The 20,437-nt window shown below is 37.3% G+C and overlaps 1 protein-coding gene across 3 annotated transcripts; it reads left to right on the top strand.

Moving 5' to 3' along the window:
* Positions 1–46: 46 nt before the first annotated feature.
* Positions 47–20,228, top strand: LOC117300207 (glycoprotein-N-acetylgalactosamine 3-beta-galactosyltransferase 1-like). Of its 3 annotated transcripts, none has more exons than XM_033783935.1 (3): positions 47–181; positions 2,057–3,034; positions 19,435–20,228. In XM_033783935.1, the coding sequence occupies exons 2-3, from the start codon at positions 2,087–2,089 to the stop codon at positions 19,690–19,692; spliced, it is 1,206 nt and encodes a 401-aa protein (XP_033639826.1). In that variant the 5' UTR covers positions 47–181; positions 2,057–2,086; the 3' UTR covers positions 19,693–20,228. The 3 variants fall into 3 exon arrangements, with proteins under 3 accessions (XP_033639826.1, XP_033639825.1, XP_033639824.1); XM_033783934.1 differs by having other exon boundaries at positions 47–203; XM_033783933.1 differs by lacking the exons at positions 47–181; positions 2,057–3,034 and adding exons at positions 4,872–5,149; positions 6,331–7,013.
* Positions 20,229–20,437: the final 209 nt, after the last annotated feature.

The following is a 20,437-nucleotide window of genomic DNA, read 5'->3' as shown; positions in this document are numbered from 1 at the left end:
ATCTGAACTCTTGAGGGCGCCCTTCATGAAGGCAAACAAAAAAGATTTACACTAGCACACAATTCTGCCAGCCTTGGTGGTCTGCAGTTCAAGAGTTCATTATTTTTCGTCCATCCAACTTATGTCGATAAACAATTTATGACTCCAATGTAGCCTGAGACAAGACTGCACAATATTGAATGTGAGTTTTCTGTATACAAAAAGTAAGTAAAGAAAATTAGAAATTGGCTCTCTCTCTTTTTATTGTGTTTTTACTTTTTATCATCATGTTTATTTATAATTTCAATTTTGTAATCAAATAAAAATTCGATGAGTAACTGGGAATCTACTCCTAAATTTCCAGGAAAAAATAAAAGTACAATGAATAAGTAGACCTATTTAGAGTGCAACAACCCTTAACGGTGTCAGTTTGTTCCGCTATCGTTTCCACGAGAGAGAATAATAATAGTAGTACATGTACATGTACGTAGTAGGCCTAATACTTATTTATTAGCGGAACGAGCCTCATCGACATCGTATTGTAGGACTAGCTGCATAGAGTACAACAACCCACGCTACATCATGATGTAATAGGATTTGGGAGTTGGCCTGGTATTATGTAGTTATTGAGGAGAGAAATTGTGGGGGGGGGGGGAAGGGAAAAAGCGAGTGAGTTTCGCTGATCTTATGATAAAAGTTATGTTCTATTCAATACTAACTAGGCCTATAAACTGTTCTTGTAAGGAGTGTGTTTTTTCATGATTTTTCTGTACCCTCTAAGTCCCTAGTCCTACATGTAGAACTACATACAAGTTAGACCCAGTGACTGGGGCGCTAGATTCCTTTTTTTTTCTTCGAAATTTTGACATTATCGGTCATAGATTGCTTTTTTCGAAATGTTGACATTAATGTCAACATTATCGGTCATGACCGATAATGTCAACATTTCGAAAAAAGGAACGTAGCGCCCCAGTCACTGGGTCTACGTACTAGTATGAGTATGAGGGTCATTCCAAGGTCGATTCTGATAGCGGATCGCATCTCATACCATGTCATACTATACTAGTTCTTCTAATTTCTAGGCTGTGTTACCCTAACATAACTGGTCCTACTACTTGCCGTCGACTCGCCGACTTGCCGTCAACTCTCCGTCAACTCATTTTCGTGCCGTCAACTCATTAAATTTTACATGAAAAATTTATAAATGTGGCACGGAAGTGTTAAAGGCAGTGGACACTATTGGTAATTACTCAAAATAATTATTAGCATAAAACCTTTCTTGGTAATGAGTAATGGGGAGAGGTTTGTAGTATAAAACATTGTGAGAAACGGCTCCCTCTGAAGTGGAGTAGTTTTCGAGAAAGAAGTAATTTTCCACGAATTTGATTTCGAGACCTCAAGTTTAGAATTGAGGTCCCGAAATCAAGCATCTGAAAGCACACAACTTTGTGAGACAAGGGTGTTTTTTTCTTTCATAGTTATCTCGCAACTCCGACGACCAATCAAGCTCAAATTTTCACAGGTTTGTTATTATATATGTATATGTTGAGATACAGCAAGTGAGAAGACTGGTCTTTTACAATTACCAATGGTGTCCAATGGCTTTAAGTCTGGGCTAAACTACGTATATTTCTCATGGTTTTCGGTAAAAATTCATTCACAAAAACGACTTTGTGTTGATAAAAAAAATTACCAATCATTGACATCTTGGGCCAAAACTAATCAATGTGAAAAAGCAAGATGGCGGCCGACGGTTTTGCTGTTTCGAGATAATTTTTTCACAAGAAAAAAACTCAATTTTTATTCCGAAATATGACCTAAAACTTTCATGAATTCTCTTTGAGCTGATACTTTACAGTTCTATGCTTCTTTTGTGGATTTTAAATGTATATTGGAGGAGTTGACGGCGAGTTGACGGCGCAAGTGAGTTGACGACGAGTTGACGGCAAGTAGTAGGACCCAACATAACTCCATCTCCAACACCCTAATATAAATCTATTCATGATTGATACCATGTATAAAGGGTTCTGATAAACAAATTTCATAATCTTCATGTGTTTTTTGTGTATATTTTCAGGTCCAACTTGGCAGGGGAAATTATTCCATCATGAATTTGATGTGCATGGTGTCCATGATGCTCGGCCTAACGGCTGGCATACTATCAGCTATGATTGTAAGTCAATACCAACATATATTTGACAAAAAAACCAGCGCCACGATTAAATCTCACGTGGTTCAATCGCCCGAAGAGCATATTGAAATTAATGGTGAATATGCAACAGGAGGATCAAGTTTTTACTTCGTGCTACCTGACAGACGCGGAGAAATCCCCAGCAACATTCTTATAGCTGACTCATTTGCAGATAAAGTCAACAGAGACTCCAAAAACAACTTTTTTGATCCTCGATTAAACGGCACGACTCTGTACAACAAGGTTAAAATCTTGTGTTTTATAACTCTACGGAAAAGTGAGATACTCAACTATGGAAAAGCTATTAAAGCAACGTGGGCGAAACATTGTAATAAAATGATCTTCTTAAGCAGTGAGTTTAACTCTGAAGTTGGGGTTATAGATATTGACTTACCAGACGGTCGTACGCAATCGTGGCATCGATCTAAGCTCGCCCTGCAATACGTTTACGATTCCTTCAAGGACCAAGACTTTGATTGGTTCGTCAAGGCTAACTTTGACTCTATTGTCATCTTGGAAAACCTTCGCTATTTTTTGCTGATGCATAAAGCCAACATACCGAACTATATCGGTCATGTTTTTAGTGGACCAAAAACTGGAGGTTCAATTTTCACTCTGAACAAAGAAGCTCTTGAACTGATAGTCCCAACGCTTAAAGACAATAAACCCCTCTTTGGGGGTGTGGCCGATGACTTGGAATTAGAGGGATGCTTCAAGGCGGCAGGGGCGTTATCCAGTAGTCATGGCCGAGATGTAGAAGGCGTTCAGAGGTTCCGTATGATTGTACCTGACCACAAACTACCTGACAATACTAAAGGCTACGCAACTTGGTACTGGCGCTACATTCGTTTGCCTGGTGAAAAGGTAAGAATTTGTCAAATATTTCATTGGTTTTTACTCGTTGATTCACATTGGTTCTACCCTGTACTTGCATTTCTTAATTAGTACATTTTGATGTGTTGAGATTGTAGTTTAAAATTCTGAGAACCAAGGAATGAAGGCTTGAACCTGGTACCAAACCGTTTCTTGTTGTCCAATGTGTATTGTTTAAAACATACTACATGTACAAAGTATAAGCCCTGATACTTCATGGAGGTATCGACTGCCTTTGTGCCCTTGAAATGCTACATTAGAAATGTAGAATTTCATAAGGTGCAGTTAACCAAGGAGTAAATGCCTTGGTGCCCTTGCCCTTTCAAACACCAACCTATTTTCTTCCTCCATGCAAAAACGAAGCATACTACAGCACTGATACTATAATTAAACAGACACGTAAACATCAATAAACACAACACAAAGGGATTGGCGTTATAAAAACAGCAGATGTGTTGAGTTGTCCTACCTCCATAGATGATCTTGCAAGGTTCTTGTTCTGTGGTTTTCAAAAAGCTTTAATCAGGGATTATCACACCTTTTATTCTCTCAAATCCCCATAATGGGGGATCACAAATTCCCATTATAAACATCCTTTGTCTATTTTGTATCATGGTTGTATTTGTTCCCTGTGGTCAGTTTATTATGAATGTTTTAATGTTAAATTTGCATCAGGGATCTAAATGTTGTTGTTCAATTCTAGGAAACAACAATACATAAATCTGTAAACAACCTTCTTGTGCATCACATCAGGGCCCAATTTCATGGAGCTGTTAGAAACTAGAAATTACTGCTTGCAAATATGTTTGATAAACAAACAATGAGTGTGTCACAAGTAATCTTTATGGCTGGTACTCAGTTTCTGCTAAGCATGATTTTTCTGCGCTTATCTCTGCTGTAACTCAACATGCACTAAACAACAAACCTGTGAAAACTTTAACTCAATTTGTTGTTTAAGTTGCGAGATAATGGAAGAATATATAACACCCTTGTCAGACGAAGTTGTGTGCATTCAGATGCTTGATTTTGAGACTTCAAAATCTAATTCTGAGGTCCCGAAATCAAATTCAAATATTATAGTGGAAAATTACTTCTTTCTTGAAAATTACATTACTTCAGAGCATGACAGAGGGAGCCCTTTCTTTAAATGTGTTATACTACATGTATCAACATCTCTCCATTGCTTGTTACCAAGTCAGTTTTTATATAAAGCTAACAATTATGTTGAGTAATTAGTGTCCAGTGCCTTTAAGGTGATTCCCCTGGCTGCCTGTGCCACTTCACAGGTTTAGTGTAACCATGGACCTCCATGGTGTAACATGGGTGTGATATGCATAGTATCCTGACATACATATATGTGGCTCAACAGTGCCGGCACATTGAACCAGATTTTAAAAACCACATTTTTTCTTAGCTTTACTCCAAATTCAAATACTATCACAAGTGTATGATATGGCTATCTCTGTGACTGATTAGTGATTAAAAACATAATTCAAAATTGAGGTTATAGTTTAATTTCAATTTGGTCAACTCTGTATAACAAATATTGATGCTATTTTTCTATTTTGCAGAAGTTTTTAAAAAGCCAATACATTAAAAAAGCAATTGATTAGTTAAACTTTAGATTAATAGTTTTTATGAGAAACAGATGTTTATAAATCGATAATGCTTCATCTCTTTAAATAACGTAAATAATATGGAATGAAACCAGTCGTTTGGAACGCTTGTTTATTGTTCACGCGCGACTGGCCGTTTAGTGATTGCACTACTTGGAGTACACAATCTTTGACGCACCAACAACCAAAATCGATTGGGGAAGTATATTTAAGATGGCGGCCACTTCGAGAGGAAACAGAGGTCAGTTTTTCGGCCCAACACGCTCAACTTTTGTCGCCTTTTTCGTCGCCTTTTTCTGGGGTGGGTTTGTTGTGTACGTCTTTGCTCAGTATTCAAACTTCAGTGAATATATGGTGAATTTTGACGGGAGGAGAAGGGCAGTTTCTGACTTGAATAATCCTTACGGCCACGTTCAAGTTGACAACACAAATCGCGTATCGAAAGAAGAAGTGGCTTCGTTCCAGTCACACACACATGAAAGGCAGTTTGGTAAGTAACGGGGTAATAATTAGACCGAGATCTAACATATTTTTCTTCTTTCTTCGGAGCGTGGTTTATTGAGAGATGTCCGTATCTTGCCACATTTTCTTCATTCATTGTTAAATAAATTAGTGGATAACTTTCCGTATGGCGCCACCACTTTTTCACTCATTTTTACAAAAAGGGATATCTCATTGAGGTAAATAAGATACTATATTATTTCATATCGAATGAAAAAGTGGTGGCGCCATACGGAAACTTTTCCAAATTAGTTTCTAGTGTACACAAAATGAGGCATTCTGATTTGGCTTTTTTTTGTTTTTGTAATTAGCCTTTTTTACCTGTTAATTTTATTCAGGGTAAAAATTTGTGAACAAAATGTGATGGGAAACGAACATGTTTACATTTCTTTCTGGTAAAAGTTAGTTAAAAATTAGTGGCAGGATACAATAGTCGTTACACTAGTTAGTGTAGATTGCAATTTTCACTCTACATAAACTTCCACAATGATTTGGCATGCCTGTATTTGTCCAGGCTTTTGTGTGTGGGAATTTGAAATAGAATATTGAAAGATTGCAATTGCAATTACTTGTGTCCAATATTATGCCATATTGTTTCTTCCAATACAATTTTTTGGGTTTTTGTTGTTTTTGTATTATTGAATTAATACTGTAAATTGTGTTAGTTATTTTATGTATTTTTTATTTGTTTATTTTAGATTTATTATTGTGTTTTCATTATTTTTTGTATTAGGCCCTATTAATTGTTTTTTTTTTTGGTATGGGGAGTTTTTCAATGCAAAGGCAATGTTCATTATTGATTATTTGTTTTCATTTGCATTGATGCATGATAAACCTTTTAAAAAGTAAGTACCTTGATATAAATTATATTCATTATTTGACACAACATTTATGATAATATTAATTTTGGTTTTACCATACACCGATGTGTTAGCACTGTATACTCAGTACTTTCCCAAGTCCTGTGAAAAAATATCACAGGCATGTTACTCGGGTGGGATTCGAATCCACGACCCTTGCAATTCTAGAGCAGTGTCTTACCAACTAGACTACCGAGCTTGCCCGGTAGCTAGAGGCAGTTCGAATTCTATGTTTTGGCAGCGGGTACCGCAACAATACAATAGATGTTAAATTTGCATCATTTATGATGATCTTTTTACCTCAATTTAGGTCAAGACGTGGTGGCCGACAGCCTTTTCAAAGATGTTAGAATCTTGTGCTGGATCTTAAGTTCTCCACAGAATCTTAAAGTAAAAACAATTCACGTTCAAGCAACATGGACTCGTCGTTGCAACAAAGTCATCTTCATCAGCTCAGAAGAAGATCCAAGTTTCCCAACGGTCAAAGTGGACGCTCCAGAAGGTCGTGCTTTCCTCTGGAAGAAAACGCGAGGTGCATTCCAGTACGTCTACGATCACCATCTCAACGATGCAGATTGGTTTCTCAAAGCTGATGACGATACATACGTGATCTTAGAAAATCTACGGTACATGTTAGCCGATAAAGACCCTCAAAAACTTGTGTATTATGGACGCAAGTTTAAACCTTACATAAAGCAGGGATACATGAGCGGAGGCGCTGGATATGTATTGAGTAAAGCAGCCGTGGTCAATGTAGTTGAGAAGGCCTTTAAGGACAATGCACTCTGCAAGAGTGCGTCTCAAGGAGCCGGATCTGCGGAAGATGTTGAGATGGGGAAGTGTTTGGAGAATGTCGGAGTTGTCGCCGGAGATTCACGTGATGATCAAAAGAGGGAACGATTTCATCCATTCATTCCGGAGCATCATTTGATTCCGGGGATTGTGCCGCAGAAATTCTGGTACTGGGATTACGTCTACTATGCAACATCAGCGGTAATTAATCAAAAGTATTTTTTTAAATTTCAAGAAATGTCAAGGAAGTTGTGTTCATTAAACCACAGGGCCCGATTTCATTCTGCTTAAAGGAACACGTTGCCTTTGATCGATCGAGATGGTCTTTGAAAAGCGTTTGTAACTGTTTTTTATAAAATGCATATGGTTAGAAAGATGTTTTAAAAGTAGAATACACTGATCGACACAAATTTGCCTCGAAATTGCTTGGTTTTCCTTTTGCTTTGTGAACTAACACGGTCGGCCATTTATGGGAGTCAAATTTTTGACTCCCATAAGGCCAAGTGAAAAAAGAAACATGTTTAGCATCCGGGTTTCTCAAAAAAAGGAAGGGGGAGGGGCTTTTTATTTTTTATTTCAAGATGGCCGCCATTCTTTTTATAATGTCAAATATCCATTGTTTTTTCTACTGCTCAAACACACAATACATAAATGAAACATTTTGGTCAAGACATTCAGACAACACATTCAAATTGTTTTAGCTGAGATCGTTTAAAATAACCTTTTTCATTATATATATAAAAAATAATTTAAAAAAAAGTAAAAAAAACCCAAAAGGGGCATAAAAAATAAAATAAAAAAGGAGGCGGCCTCTAAAAAGGAAGCCGGCGCAGAAGCTAAACATGTTTCTTTTTTTACTTGGCCTAAAGTGGATTTGCTATCAATGTCATTAAACCGGTTTTACTTTTAGTCAAGGTTGTTTGAAAAAATTGTCTGATGTGAGCATTTACGTTGTTTATCAGACCTTGGATGATAAATTATTTTCTTATTATTAATGTACAATGTACTGTGTGCTTGAATACAGCTACAGCTGTAATATCACAAGAGAAAAATTCCAGGGATGCTGGAAACAATAATAAGCATGTATAATGGGAGTTGAAACTGTGTGAAGAACTACATGTTACACATGCCTAATAACTGCAACCGGACGCGTTTTGATTTTGTCGTTAGAAGTTTGTTTTAATGAAATATACTGTACTTGAGGCAGTGCATAGTGAGTTATCAATGCATAACAAATACTGGAAAAATGCGCTTGATGCTTATTCAATGGGAGGGGGGAAATTGAGCGCGCTAGGAATATTCAACGCTAGAAGTATTCTCCTGTTTTAAGGCGGAAATATTGTTCTGATAAACGGTTTTAAAATGGCTGGAATATCGTCTTCCTCTGTGGCGAGTGTTTGGCAAGTTGTTATGTTGTTCATCTCTGCTTACTTAACGGGATTCGTTTTGACGTACATCTACATAAACCATACTGAGTTGCTTGAATCAGAGGCTTGTCAATGTCATCATGGTGGTGGTGTGGAGGAGAAAAATTACCCAGCAATTAAGAAGCAAGCTGGCATAGAACTTGGTAAGTTGTTAATGTTTTAGCGAAAGTTGTTTATCTGGAATGGTTAACATTTTGGTTTTACATTAAACTTACAGGGTTTGAAGATAATGATAGTGGAAAGCTTCCCTTCGAATATTACTTACTGAGGTGCTGTAGTTTTTGAGAAATGAGTAAAACAATGTCATGAAAATACGTTTGTAAATTATTAAAATAATCTTCGTCTCATGAGAAAAAATTTATTTTCATGAGACTGTTTTTACTCATTTCCCCAAAACTACAGCACCTCAGGGTCCTCAGCACGTAATATTTTCAGGGAAGCTTTCTACTATCATCTAACTGTGTAAGTTTAGTGTAAATCTTTTTTGTCCTACAAAAGTTACATACACCCTTTAAGTCAGACATTATTTGGTTATTACTCAGCATAAAAACTTACTTGGTAAGAGACGGCTCCCTCTGAAGTTTGTTATTTTATGCATGTTGACATACACCAAGTGAGAAGACTGGTCTTTGACAATTACCAAAGGATAGCACACATGTTTAAATAATGTAAGAACACGTTTTTTTAGAAATATTTGTAATTTTGTCACTCAAATATTATAACTCCAATCCACTTTGTTTTCAAAGACTAATTATTGTGTTATTTATTTATTTCTCTTTAGATAAGGATGTGATTGCGGATTTCCTCTACAATAGAGTCCGAGTCTTGTGTATGATAATAACATCGCCACAAAACCTTTACACCAAAACCAGCAGCATCAAAGCAACATGGGGTCGTAGATGCAGTAAAATCATTTACGTCAGCTCCCACTCTGATCCAACCTTCCCAACAGTCAAGGTAGATGTTCCTGAAGGACGTGACTTCTTGTGGCAGAAGGAACGAGGTGCATTCCAGTACGTCTACGATCACCATCTCAAAGATGCTGAGTGGTTTCTTAAAGCAGACGACGATACATACGTTATCTTAGAAAATCTACGCTATTTTCTTGCTGGTTTGAATCCGAACGAACCCGTGTATTTCGGACGCAAGTTCAAACATAGCGTGAAGCAAGGCTATATGAGCGGTGGAGCTGGTTATGTTATGAGTAAATCGGCGTTAGTCTTACTCGTCGAGAAAGCCTTTAAGAACCCGATGATCTGCAGGCTAGAAGGGAAAAGTGAAGATGTTGAGATGGGGTTATGTCTGGAAGGAGTTGGCGTGCTTGCTGGTGATTCCAGAGATGTTCTTCTTCGTGATCGATTTCATCCCTTCAGTCCAAATAAACTTTACCAACCAGGGAGAATACCTGCTGGGTTTTGGTTCTTTGATTATGTCTTTTATCCTACAAGCATGGTATGTTTGGCAAAATTCTGTCATTTGTTTTTGGTACTGTTTGTGACACAAAACACAATGTCCACAGATTTACATTTAACTTACACGGTTTGAAGAAAATGATAACAGAAAGAAAATTATTTCCTGGAATTTTTTTTATTCTTTTCTCAAAAAATACTGCACCTCAGTAAGTTATATTTTAAGGGAAGCTTTCTTCTATCATTATCTTCAAACTCGGTAAGTTTAATGTCAATCTTTGGACATCGTGTTTTGTGTCAACCAACAATTACCAAAACCCTTTAAAGATGGTGGACACGATTGGTAATTGTCAAAGACCAGTCTTCTCAAACAAACCTGTGGAAATTTGAGCTCAATCGGTTATCGAAGTTGCGAGATAAAAATGAAAGAAAAAAACACCATTGTCACACGAAGTTGTGTGCTTTCAGATTGTTGATTTTGAGACCTCAAAATTCTAAATCTGAGGTCTCTAAATCAAATACGTGGAAAATTACTTCTTTCTCGAAAACTACATTACTTGAGAGGGAGCCGTTTCTCACAATGTTTTATATTATCAACCTCTTTGACGTTTATGAAACGTTGTTTAAAAGCTTTTACTACATAAAAGTCAGAAGCTATAAATTCTAATGCTTGAAATAGCCAGTTGATTCTGGCACCAACTAAAGGCACTGGACACTGGTCAATTACTCAAAAGAATTGTTAGCATAAAAACTCATTTTGGTATTAACGAGCAATGGAGAGCTGTTAATACTATAAAACATTGTGAGAAATGGCTCCCTCTGAAGTAACAAAGAGGTAAATTCTCACTCAAATATTAAAAGACTTCCGGCCTGAAGCCGATTTTTTGGCGTCTGAAAGCACACACATAATGTGCAACAAGGGTGTTTTTTTCACAGGACTCGGGAAAGTACCGAGTATACAGTGCTAACACACATCGGTGTATGGGTAAAAAACAAAAATTATTAATCTTTATTCCGATGCAAATTTAACATCTATTATAAGGGTGTTTTTTCTTTTATTATTCTCCAGCAACTCTAACTGTCAAGCAGTGCTATGGATTATTTGTACTGTGGTCTGACAATGTGAAGCTGTGATAGAATATTAATATTGCACACATGTGGGATGCGTTTAATTAAAGTTTGAATAATTTATTTGATAGTTGAGACCAGTACTTTCAAGGCGATAAGTTCCCTAGAGAGTTTATCTGAAATTATATGACCAACCATTCCATCAGCATATGACTCATGAGCAATCAAGCAATAATTGTGAACCGACGACGTTAGACTTTAGACAATGAACTTTTAAAGGCAGTGGACACTATTGGTAATTACTCAAAATAGTTATTAGCATAAAACCTTACTTGTGTCACAATGTGGTTTAAACTGTGCCTTTATTTTCGTTACTTACCTGTAGATAAAATGGATTAGTCCTTATTTTAACTTACCTTCTTACAAACTTAATGGAACAGTCTTATTAGCATAGCCCAAACTAATTTAGATCACCAGCTACTCAGGCCGTGGTTTTTTGCGTGCACTGTCAACTATTGCACAGGTACATTTTGTAATTATTAGGTGTTCGGGCAACAGCCCGAACAACTCATTGTTTTTGTTCGTTTTTTTTTTTTTTTTTTTTTAGGTGTTCGGGCAATAGCCCGAACAACTCATTGATTTTGTTCGGTTTTTTTTGGGGGGGGGGGGGTTTTCTTATTCTTCTCGCTGTCGATTGTCCGCAAGAAAAAGCATAGATGCGAAGCTTGCATTAAGTTGAAACTTTGCACACAGGTAGACAATAACCAGTAGATGATGCAAAAGTTTTTACGTCACGATGACGTCATCAGTTGACGAGATACACTAATTCAAAGTTTATTATTTCAAAAAATCATAACTTTTGATCTACATGAGGGATTTTTACAATCAATAAATCATCGGAAAGGGCATTAACAACTCCGTAAACGCCTCACAGACATAACCACATTTTGATTTTGTCTTCCGGCTCAAAAGAGAGGTTGAAAACTTCAAAATTCACGTCTAAAGAACAACGTAAATCCCCCGTTGGTATGTGCATAAACATTACACTTAGGCATACACACAACGTGTAGTGTATTAGCTGTGCGGGAGAGTCACGCTCCAGTGATCATCCATAGAGCGCGAAAAAGCTTCATGTAGAATAGTCTTCGTTCAAGGCGTTTAACTTTTTGACCTTGTCTTCTGGTTCAAATCGAATTTATTGTATATTATCTACGACCGTACTGCGTTGATATGACCGGTTCCCGTCCGATCACTGAAGTTAAGCAAAATCGGGCTTGGTCAGTACTTTGATGGGAGACCAATTGGCGACCAAATTTTGTATTATTTATTTTTTTATTTTATTTTTTCTTCTCCTATTAGCTTCGTTTTTAGTCTGTTTTCAAGTCGTTTTCAACAAACATTTCTCTTCCGGTTAGTTAGTCTCTTCTCCAGTCGTCATTATGCATAAGTTCCTATGCTTATGCCCTCAACCACAAAAGCTATTTTGACAATCTACATCATATGAAAGGGCTTTACGTACGTAGTCTGTTTTCAAGGCGTTTTCAACAAACATTTCCTTTCCGGTTAGTTAGTCTCTTCTCCAGTTCTCCACAAAAGCTATTTTGACAATCTACATCTTATGAAAGGGCTTTACGTACGTATGTAGTGCCTTTAGAATGCTTTGAATGCTTTGAAAAAGGCGTTAACTAATGGCTTTTAGGCTGAAATGTACACATTAATGCTTGTGTATAGTCGCGTTCAAGGCGTTTTCATAAATACATTTCCCTCTTTTAATAAGTTAGTCTCTTCCACAGTCGTCAGTATTTAATAAGTTCATATTTCCTCAACCACAAAAGCTATTTTGTCAATCTTTACATCATACGAAAGAGCTTTACGTACTTCATAAAAATGGAGATGTTGGTGACCTTCTCTTGACCTTTTGACTTGTCTTAAGCAAGGCTATGAAATGAACAATTTGCTAGGTGCGCCCAGTAAGCACAAAATCGACCGTTAAGCAGCTCTATGAAGTTGGGCCCTGCTCTAGCAGCGGTAAGAGATCTGCTCCAGCAGTGCAAACCTTGTAGGATCAAATCCCACCAATTTTATAAAACACATTGTGTTAGGATTAAAGGGGTTAAGTTTTGATTTAAAAAAAATAGATATGTACACCGAACAAGTGTTTGTAAATATACAACCACTACATGTAAAGTTTTTCTTTATACATCTTTTTCGAAAGAGCCATATACCTGGAGATACTCGTGTAGTGGTTAAGAAATGTCAGTTTTAGATGTGGTAGGCAACCATTATAGAGGGAAACCCCAAACAATCACGTAGGGTCTGAACAATCAATCCACACGATTCAAGCCTTCGTCCCTAGATTTTAACTGGGGTGCACTAAAAGTTCACATGCTAAAATTTTCACCAAGTTTGTATTTGTTAATTATTCGTGTTTGGAGCATTATCAAGGGTTCCAACAGCCGGTGTGGGCGTTTTTTATTGTCATTTATGAGCTAGCAACTATTAGTGCAACTTTTGACATTACAAATAATATTAGCTCCCCGTTTAACTGTTTACATCTGTTTTCATAAATACACAAGTCATCAATACAAACTTAATATTTTTTTTAATGACTTGTATATTTATGAAAACAGATGTAAACAGTTAAGTGGGGAGCTAATAGTTGCTAGCTCATAAATGACAATAAAAAACGTCCACACCGGCTGTTGGAACCTTAACAATGCTCCAAACATGAGTAATTTATAAATACAAACTAAGGTGAACATTTTAATAATATTATCTGCGCAATTATATCAATCTGAAAAGTACAAATCAGTACTTGCAGTAAGTGGAATGGGAGGGGGGAAATTGAGCGCGCTAGGAATATTCAACGCTAGAAGTATTCTCCTGTTTTAAGGCGGAAATATTGTTCTGATAAACGGTTTTAAAATGGCTGGAATATCGTCTTCCTCTGTGGCGAGTGTTTGGCAAGTTGTTATGTTGTTCATCTCTGCTTACTTAACGGGATTCGTTTTGACGTACATCTACATAAGCCATACTGAGTTGCTTGAATCAGAGGCTTGTCAATGTCATCATGGTGGTGGTGTGGAGGAGAAAAATTACCCAGCAATTAAGAAGCAAGCTGGCATAGAACTTGGTAAGTTGTTAATGTTTTAGCGAAAGTTGTTTATCTGGAATGGTTAACATTTTGGTTTTACATTAAACTTACAGGGTTTGAAGATAATGGTAGTGGAAAGCTTCCCTTCGAATATTACTTACTGAGGTGCTGTAGTTTTTGAGAAATGAGTAAAACAATGTCATGAAAATACGTTTGTAAATTATTAAAATAATCTTCGTCTCATGAGAAAAAATTTATTTTCATGAGACTGTTTTTACTCATTTCCCCAAAACTACAGCACCTCAGGGTCCTCAGCACGTAATATTTTCAGGGAAGCTTTCTACTATCATCTAACTGTGTAAGTTTAGTGTAAATCTTTTTTGTCCTACAAAAGTTACATACACCCTTTAAGTCAGACATTATTTGGTTATTACTCAGCATAAAAACTTACTTGGTAAGAGACGGCTCCCTCTGAAGTTTGTTATTTTATGCATGTTGACATACACCAAGTGAGAAGACTGGTCTTTGACAATTACCAAAGGATAGCACACATGTTTAAATAATGTAAGAACACGTTTTTTTAGAAATATTTGTAATTTTGTCACTCAAATATTATAACTCCAATCCACTTTGTTTTCAAAGACTAATTATTGTGTTATTTATTTATTTCTCTTTAGATAAGGATGTGATTGCGGATTTCCTCTACAATAGAGTCCGAGTCTTGTGTATGATAATAACATCGCCACAAAACCTTTACACCAAAACCAGCAGCATCAAAGCAACATGGGGTCGTAGATGCAGTAAAATCATTTACGTCAGCTCCCACTCTGATCCAACCTTCCCAACAGTCAAGGTAGATGTTCCTGAAGGACGTGACTTCTTGTGGCAGAAGGAACGAGGTGCATTCCAGTACGTCTACGATCACCATCTCAAAGATGCTGAGTGGTTTCTTAAAGCAGACGACGATACATACGTTATCTTAGAAAATCTACGCTATTTTCTTGCTGGTTTGAATCCGAACGAACCCGTGTATTTCGGACGCAAGTTCAAACATAGCGTGAAGCAAGGCTATATGAGCGGTGGAGCTGGTTATGTTATGAGTAAATCGGCGTTAGTCTTACTCGTCGAGAAAGCCTTTAAGAACCCGATGATCTGCAGGCTAGAAGGGAAAAGTGAAGATGTTGAGATGGGGTTATGTCTGGAAGGAGTTGGCGTGCTTGCTGGTGATTCCAGAGATGTTCTTCTTCGTGATCGATTTCATCCCTTCAGTCCAAATAAACTTTACCAACCAGGGAGAATACCTGCTGGGTTTTGGTTCTTTGATTATGTCTTTTATCCTACAAGCATGGTATGTTTGGCAAAATTCTGTCATTTGTTTTTGGTACTGTTTGTGACACAAAACACAATGTCCACAGATTTACATTTAACTTACACGGTTTGAAGAAAATGATAACAGAAAGAAAATTATTTCCTGGAATTTTTTTTATTCTTTTCTCAAAAAATACTGCACCTCAGTAAGTTATATTTTAAGGGAAGCTTTCTTCTATCATTATCTTCAAACTCGGTAAGTTTAATGTCAATCTTTGGACATCGTGTTTTGTGTCAACCAACAATTACCAAAACCCTTTAAAGATGGTGGACACGATTGGTAATTGTCAAAGACCAGTCTTCTCAAACAAACCTGTGGAAATTTGAGCTCAATCGGTTATCGAAGTTGCGAGATAAAAATGAAAGAAAAAAACACCATTGTCACACGAAGTTGTGTGCTTTCAGATTGTTGATTTTGAGACCTCAAAATTCTAAATCTGAGGTCTCTAAATCAAATACGTGGAAAATTACTTCTTTCTCGAAAACTACATTACTTGAGAGGGAGCCGTTTCTCACAATGTTTTATATTATCAACCTCTTTGACGTTTATGAAACGTTGTTTAAAAGCTTTTACTACATAAAAGTCAGAAGCTATAAATTCTAATGCTTGAAATAGCCAGTTGATTCTGGCACCAACTAAAGGCACTGGACACTGGTCAATTACTCAAAAGAATTGTTAGCATAAAAACTCATTTTGGTATTAACGAGCAATGGAGAGCTGTTAATACTATAAAACATTGTGAGAAATGGCTCCCTCTGAAGTAACAAAGAGGTAAATTCTCACTCAAATATTAAAAGACTTCCGGCCTGAAGCCGATTTTTTGGCGTCTGAAAGCACACACATAATGTGCAACAAGGGTGTTTTTTTCACAGGACTCGGGAAAGTACCGAGTATACAGTGCTAACACACATCGGTGTATGGGTAAAAAACAAAAATTATTAATCTTTATTCCGATGCAAATTTAACATCTATTATAAGGGTGTTTTTTCTTTTATTATTCTCCAGCAACTCTAACTGTCAAGCAGTGCTATGGATTATTTGTACTGTGGTCTGACAATGTGAAGCTGTGATAGAATATTAATATTGCACACATGTGGGATGCGTTTAATTAAAGTTTGAATAATTTATTTGATAGTTGAGACCAGTACTTTCAAGGCGATAAGTTTACTATTGTTTAGTAAAAACAAATTCCTACGATATTGGCCAAGAGCTAAGCTATTTCTTTATTCCTTACGTTTCCTGACATTTTGTTCAAAGATCATTTCGACAAGCGTAATTACACCGACCGAATTCAAAGGTTAAGGAGTCTCGAAACGGCCTGAATTGTGCACCACTGCATGAAAACGGCTTTGATCTGTACCCATCATTTTTCATCTTTTGGCATCGGCTCGGAAATGCGCCCAACGTTTCCCATACTTTTTGGAAGCGTCTGGGATAAGCACGGACCCTACCACTTCTCAATGCTTACTTTATTGTACAATGCCTGGAAAATTGCTAGAATCATATGAAAGGGCCTCACGTATTCCACAAAAATGGGTATGTTGGTGACCTTCTCTTGACTTTTTGACCTTTTTAAACTGGAAGAGCCTGTAAAATGCTTTGAAAAGGCAGTATTTAAAGGCTTTTAGGTTGAAATGTACACTTTTTGATGCTTTTTTTTCAAAATTATTACACATTGAGAAAACTGTTTGGTTTTGATTTCTTTGTAATTTGACGAGCTATTAACAATACTTGTTTCATTTATTCAAACACTGACCCAACAATAGCCGAACACCTAGTGTTTGTTTCTACAAACACTATATCTATTTAATTTTTTTTTTTTTCCTTCTCCTATAAATAGCTTCGTTTTTAGTCTATTTTCAAGGCGTTTTCAACTAACATTTATTTTCCGGTTAGTTAGTCTCTTCTTCAGTCGTCATTATGCATAAGGCTCCAACCACAAAAGCTATTTTGACAATCTACATCATATGAAAGGGCTTTACGTACGTAGTCTGTTTTCAAGGTGTTTTCAACAAACATTTCCCTTCCGGTTAGTTAGTCTCTTCTCCAGTCGTCATTATTCATCAGTTCACATTTCCTCGACCACAAAAGCTATTTTGACAATCTATACATCATATGAAAGGGCCTCTCGTACTTCACAAAAATGGGTATGTTGGTGACCTTATCTTGACCTTTTTACACCGGAAGTGCCTGTAAAATGCTTTGAAAGGGCATTTAAAGGCTTTTAGGTTGAAATGTACACTTTTTGATGCTTTACCATAAAATTATTACACATCAAGAAAACTGTTTGGTTTTGATTTCTTTGCAATTTGACGAGCTATCAACAACACTTTTGATTCAAACAGTGACCCTACAAATAAGTACACATTTTACTATTTTGTATATTAATTAAAAAGCAGTCGAAAAAGTCAGTACAGCTGACCAGAGATCTGTATAATAATCAATTTGTTCAAGTACTTATAGTAACACCTGGTGATACACACTCTGTCTCATACAAACACCAGCAAGTATTTATTTTACCACAACAGCTGTTTGCCTTTTTATTTAGAACCAACAGCAAACATGTGACATCTGGTTTTGTTTGTCAGTGACCACATTCCCACTTGATCAACAATTGCAAGATCGGGATCCCGCAACAAGATTGGTTGCAGGCGTGAAATCTCGGTCGCGTTCCCACTCGAGTATAAGCCCGCATTGATCCCCCTTTTTGGGAACGGAAGTGGGTTAAAAAAGAACACTGTTTTGCTAGAAAATTGCGGGGTCTGATCACCCTTTGCGTTCCCACAAGACTTTTGATCGCCCATTGATCTAAAAGGGCGATCAGATCCCGCTTTAATCCTACTCCAGAGGAGGATCAAAATTGCATGGTTAGATCCTGATCGCCCTCGCGTTCCCACTGGAGCCTGTTTCTCATTGATCGCCCTTTGATTGCCCTTTCGGGGTCTTGATGGCCCTTTTCTCGAATTGGGAGATCATTGCGGGGTCCAGTGGGAACGGGGTCAGTGACAGAAAGAGCTGGATTGAGAGAAATGGAAACTGTGCTCCTTGTTTGTCAATAGTGATTTGGGAAAGGCTGTGGGTTCGATTCATACCCAAGTATCATGCTTGTAATTTTTGTATACTAATGTTTAGAAAACATTGGTGTGAGGGTTACCAAATGATATTCTTTATCCTGATGCAAATTTAACATTAATGAGTTGGGTAGCAATCTATTGTGTACACATTTGTACAGTTGACTTAAAGTGGCTCTGCTGGGCTTGAATTGTACACTGGACTGAGGCCAGTGGTTATAAAGTCCGGCCAGTAGACTTATGACCAGGGCCCAATTTCTTCAAGCCTGTAAGCACGAAAATTTGCTTAGCATGAAAATGTTTCCTTGATTAAAACAGTCTTACCAACCAAATTTCCACGTGATTGTTAGGATAAGCAAACAGCAGCTGAATACCAGTAACAAGCAATATGCAACAAATTAAAATTTGGTTGGTAATCTTGTTTTTATCAAGGAAGACATTTCATGCTAAGCAAATTTTCATGCTTACAGGCAGTCCAGCAGTCTTGATTTTACAATTGAATAACAATTTGTCACTGTGGTGTAGTATTTTTAACAGAGCTGCGCAGGGCTTGAATTTTACATCGTACAGTAGGCTTGAGGCCAGTGGTTTAAGCGTCCGGCCAGTAGAAGTCCTGCAGTCCTTTTGGTCAGACATGTCTTGCAGCAATGTGTTTTACAACTGAATAACAATACACCTCACTGTGGTGTAGTATTTTTAACAGAGCTAGAGGATCACAATGATCAAATACTCTGATCCTTGATAATAACAATAATAGTGGTTTCTGATATAGCACTCATGTGCGTCACGCAGTGACGCTCATGGTGCTTCAACATTATTACCCCTGGTCACTGGGCTTTTAAAATTATTCCTGAACCCATCTCAGCTTCATGGGGAGCATACTGACTGTGCCGCCAAATATGTAGCGCAATCAAAGCTAATCAATCACAAGAACCAACTCTGCCCTCACAGGTACACATTTACCCCTGTGTGGAGAGAAGCAATTATAGTGAAGTGTCTTGCTCAGAGATACCAATGTCACAACTGGGATTCGAACTCCGCTGAACAGAATGCTCTTATCCGCTCGGCCATGACTCCTTGTATCTTGTCCGTGTACCTTGTAATTCTGATTTACCATTTACGACAATGTTTTTCTTTCCTATCGTAATATTTATGTTTTGCGTTTTCTTAAATTTTTCTTATAGGGCCCAGAATGCTGTTCAGACTACTCCATCTCCTTCCATTACATCAGCCCAAACACGATGTATCTTCTGGAGTACATGATCTACCACATGCGTCCATTCGGCATCGGTCACTACACATGTCCAGCTAATATAGACACCATCTTGAAGAAGACTCAACTCTCTGCAGAGGAGCAACTCAAGGTCCTAAGCGCCGAGGGTAATGATGTAGAGGTAGCCAAGTCAAAGGAGAAACAGGGAGCAGTGAACTTGATGGAATGAAGAAGCTGATGGAATGAAGAGTTGCTGTAGCCTTGCATACAGGTGATGTGTTTATGTAATGGACCAAGTATTGTTTCTTGAGGAACCTGATATTGTTTCTTTTAAATAGATGGATTGCACATTGTGCCATTGACCACGTTGATAATGTGCAAGGCGATCATTAGCAGAGAGCTTAGCCTGTACATGTGTGCACTTTTCCATTGTTAACTATCAACTATGGCAGTCGATGATGCTTTGTGCAATTTATCTATTCCCACCAATAAGTTATGTAGTGGACCAAGTAGTGCTCCCTGTGGAACATTAATTACTACACTTGAAACTCTTAAATTCCCTCCAATTAGAGAAATCAGAAAGTTGTGTCATTAGATTTCCGTCCCATAGGCAGTCTTCTTTAAAAAAAACATGGTACACTTGTCTTATTTCATGTTTGTCCACTGCTCAGTCCATTTTGTTCTATTAAGCCTTTAAGGCAGTGGACACTATTGGTAATTCTCAAAATAATTATTAGCATAAAACCTTACCTGGTAACAAGTAATGGGGAGAGGTTGATGGTATAAAACATTGTGAGAAACGGCTCCCTCTGAAGTGAAGTAGTTTTCGAGAAAGAAGTAATTTTTGACGAATTTGATTTTGAGACCTCAAATTTAGAATTTGAGGTCTCGAAATCAAGCATATGAAAGCACACAACTTTGTGTGACAAGGGTGTTTTTTCTTTCAATATTATCTCGCAACTTCAAAGACCAAT

Source organism: Asterias rubens, chromosome 15 (genome assembly GCF_902459465.1).
Source record: "Asterias rubens chromosome 15, eAstRub1.3, whole genome shotgun sequence".
NCBI lineage: Eukaryota > Metazoa > Echinodermata > Asteroidea > Forcipulatida > Asteriidae > Asterias > Asterias rubens.
The sequence above is the reverse complement of the archived record's forward strand: the minus strand, read 5'-3'. Positions and strand labels throughout refer to the sequence as shown.

Coding starts and splice junctions, on each gene's coding strand:
- LOC117300207 (XM_033783933.1), top strand. CDS start 4,873: ATGGCGGCCACTTCGAGAGGAAACAGAGGTCAGTTTTTCGGCCCAACA. Junction 5,150..6,330: donor CACACATGAAAGGCAGTTTG/GTAAGTAACGGG, acceptor ACCTCAATTTAG/GTCAAGACGTGGTGGCCGAC. Junction 7,014..19,434: donor TCTACTATGCAACATCAGCG/GTAATTAATCAA, acceptor TTTTTCTTATAG/GGCCCAGAATGCTGTTCAGA.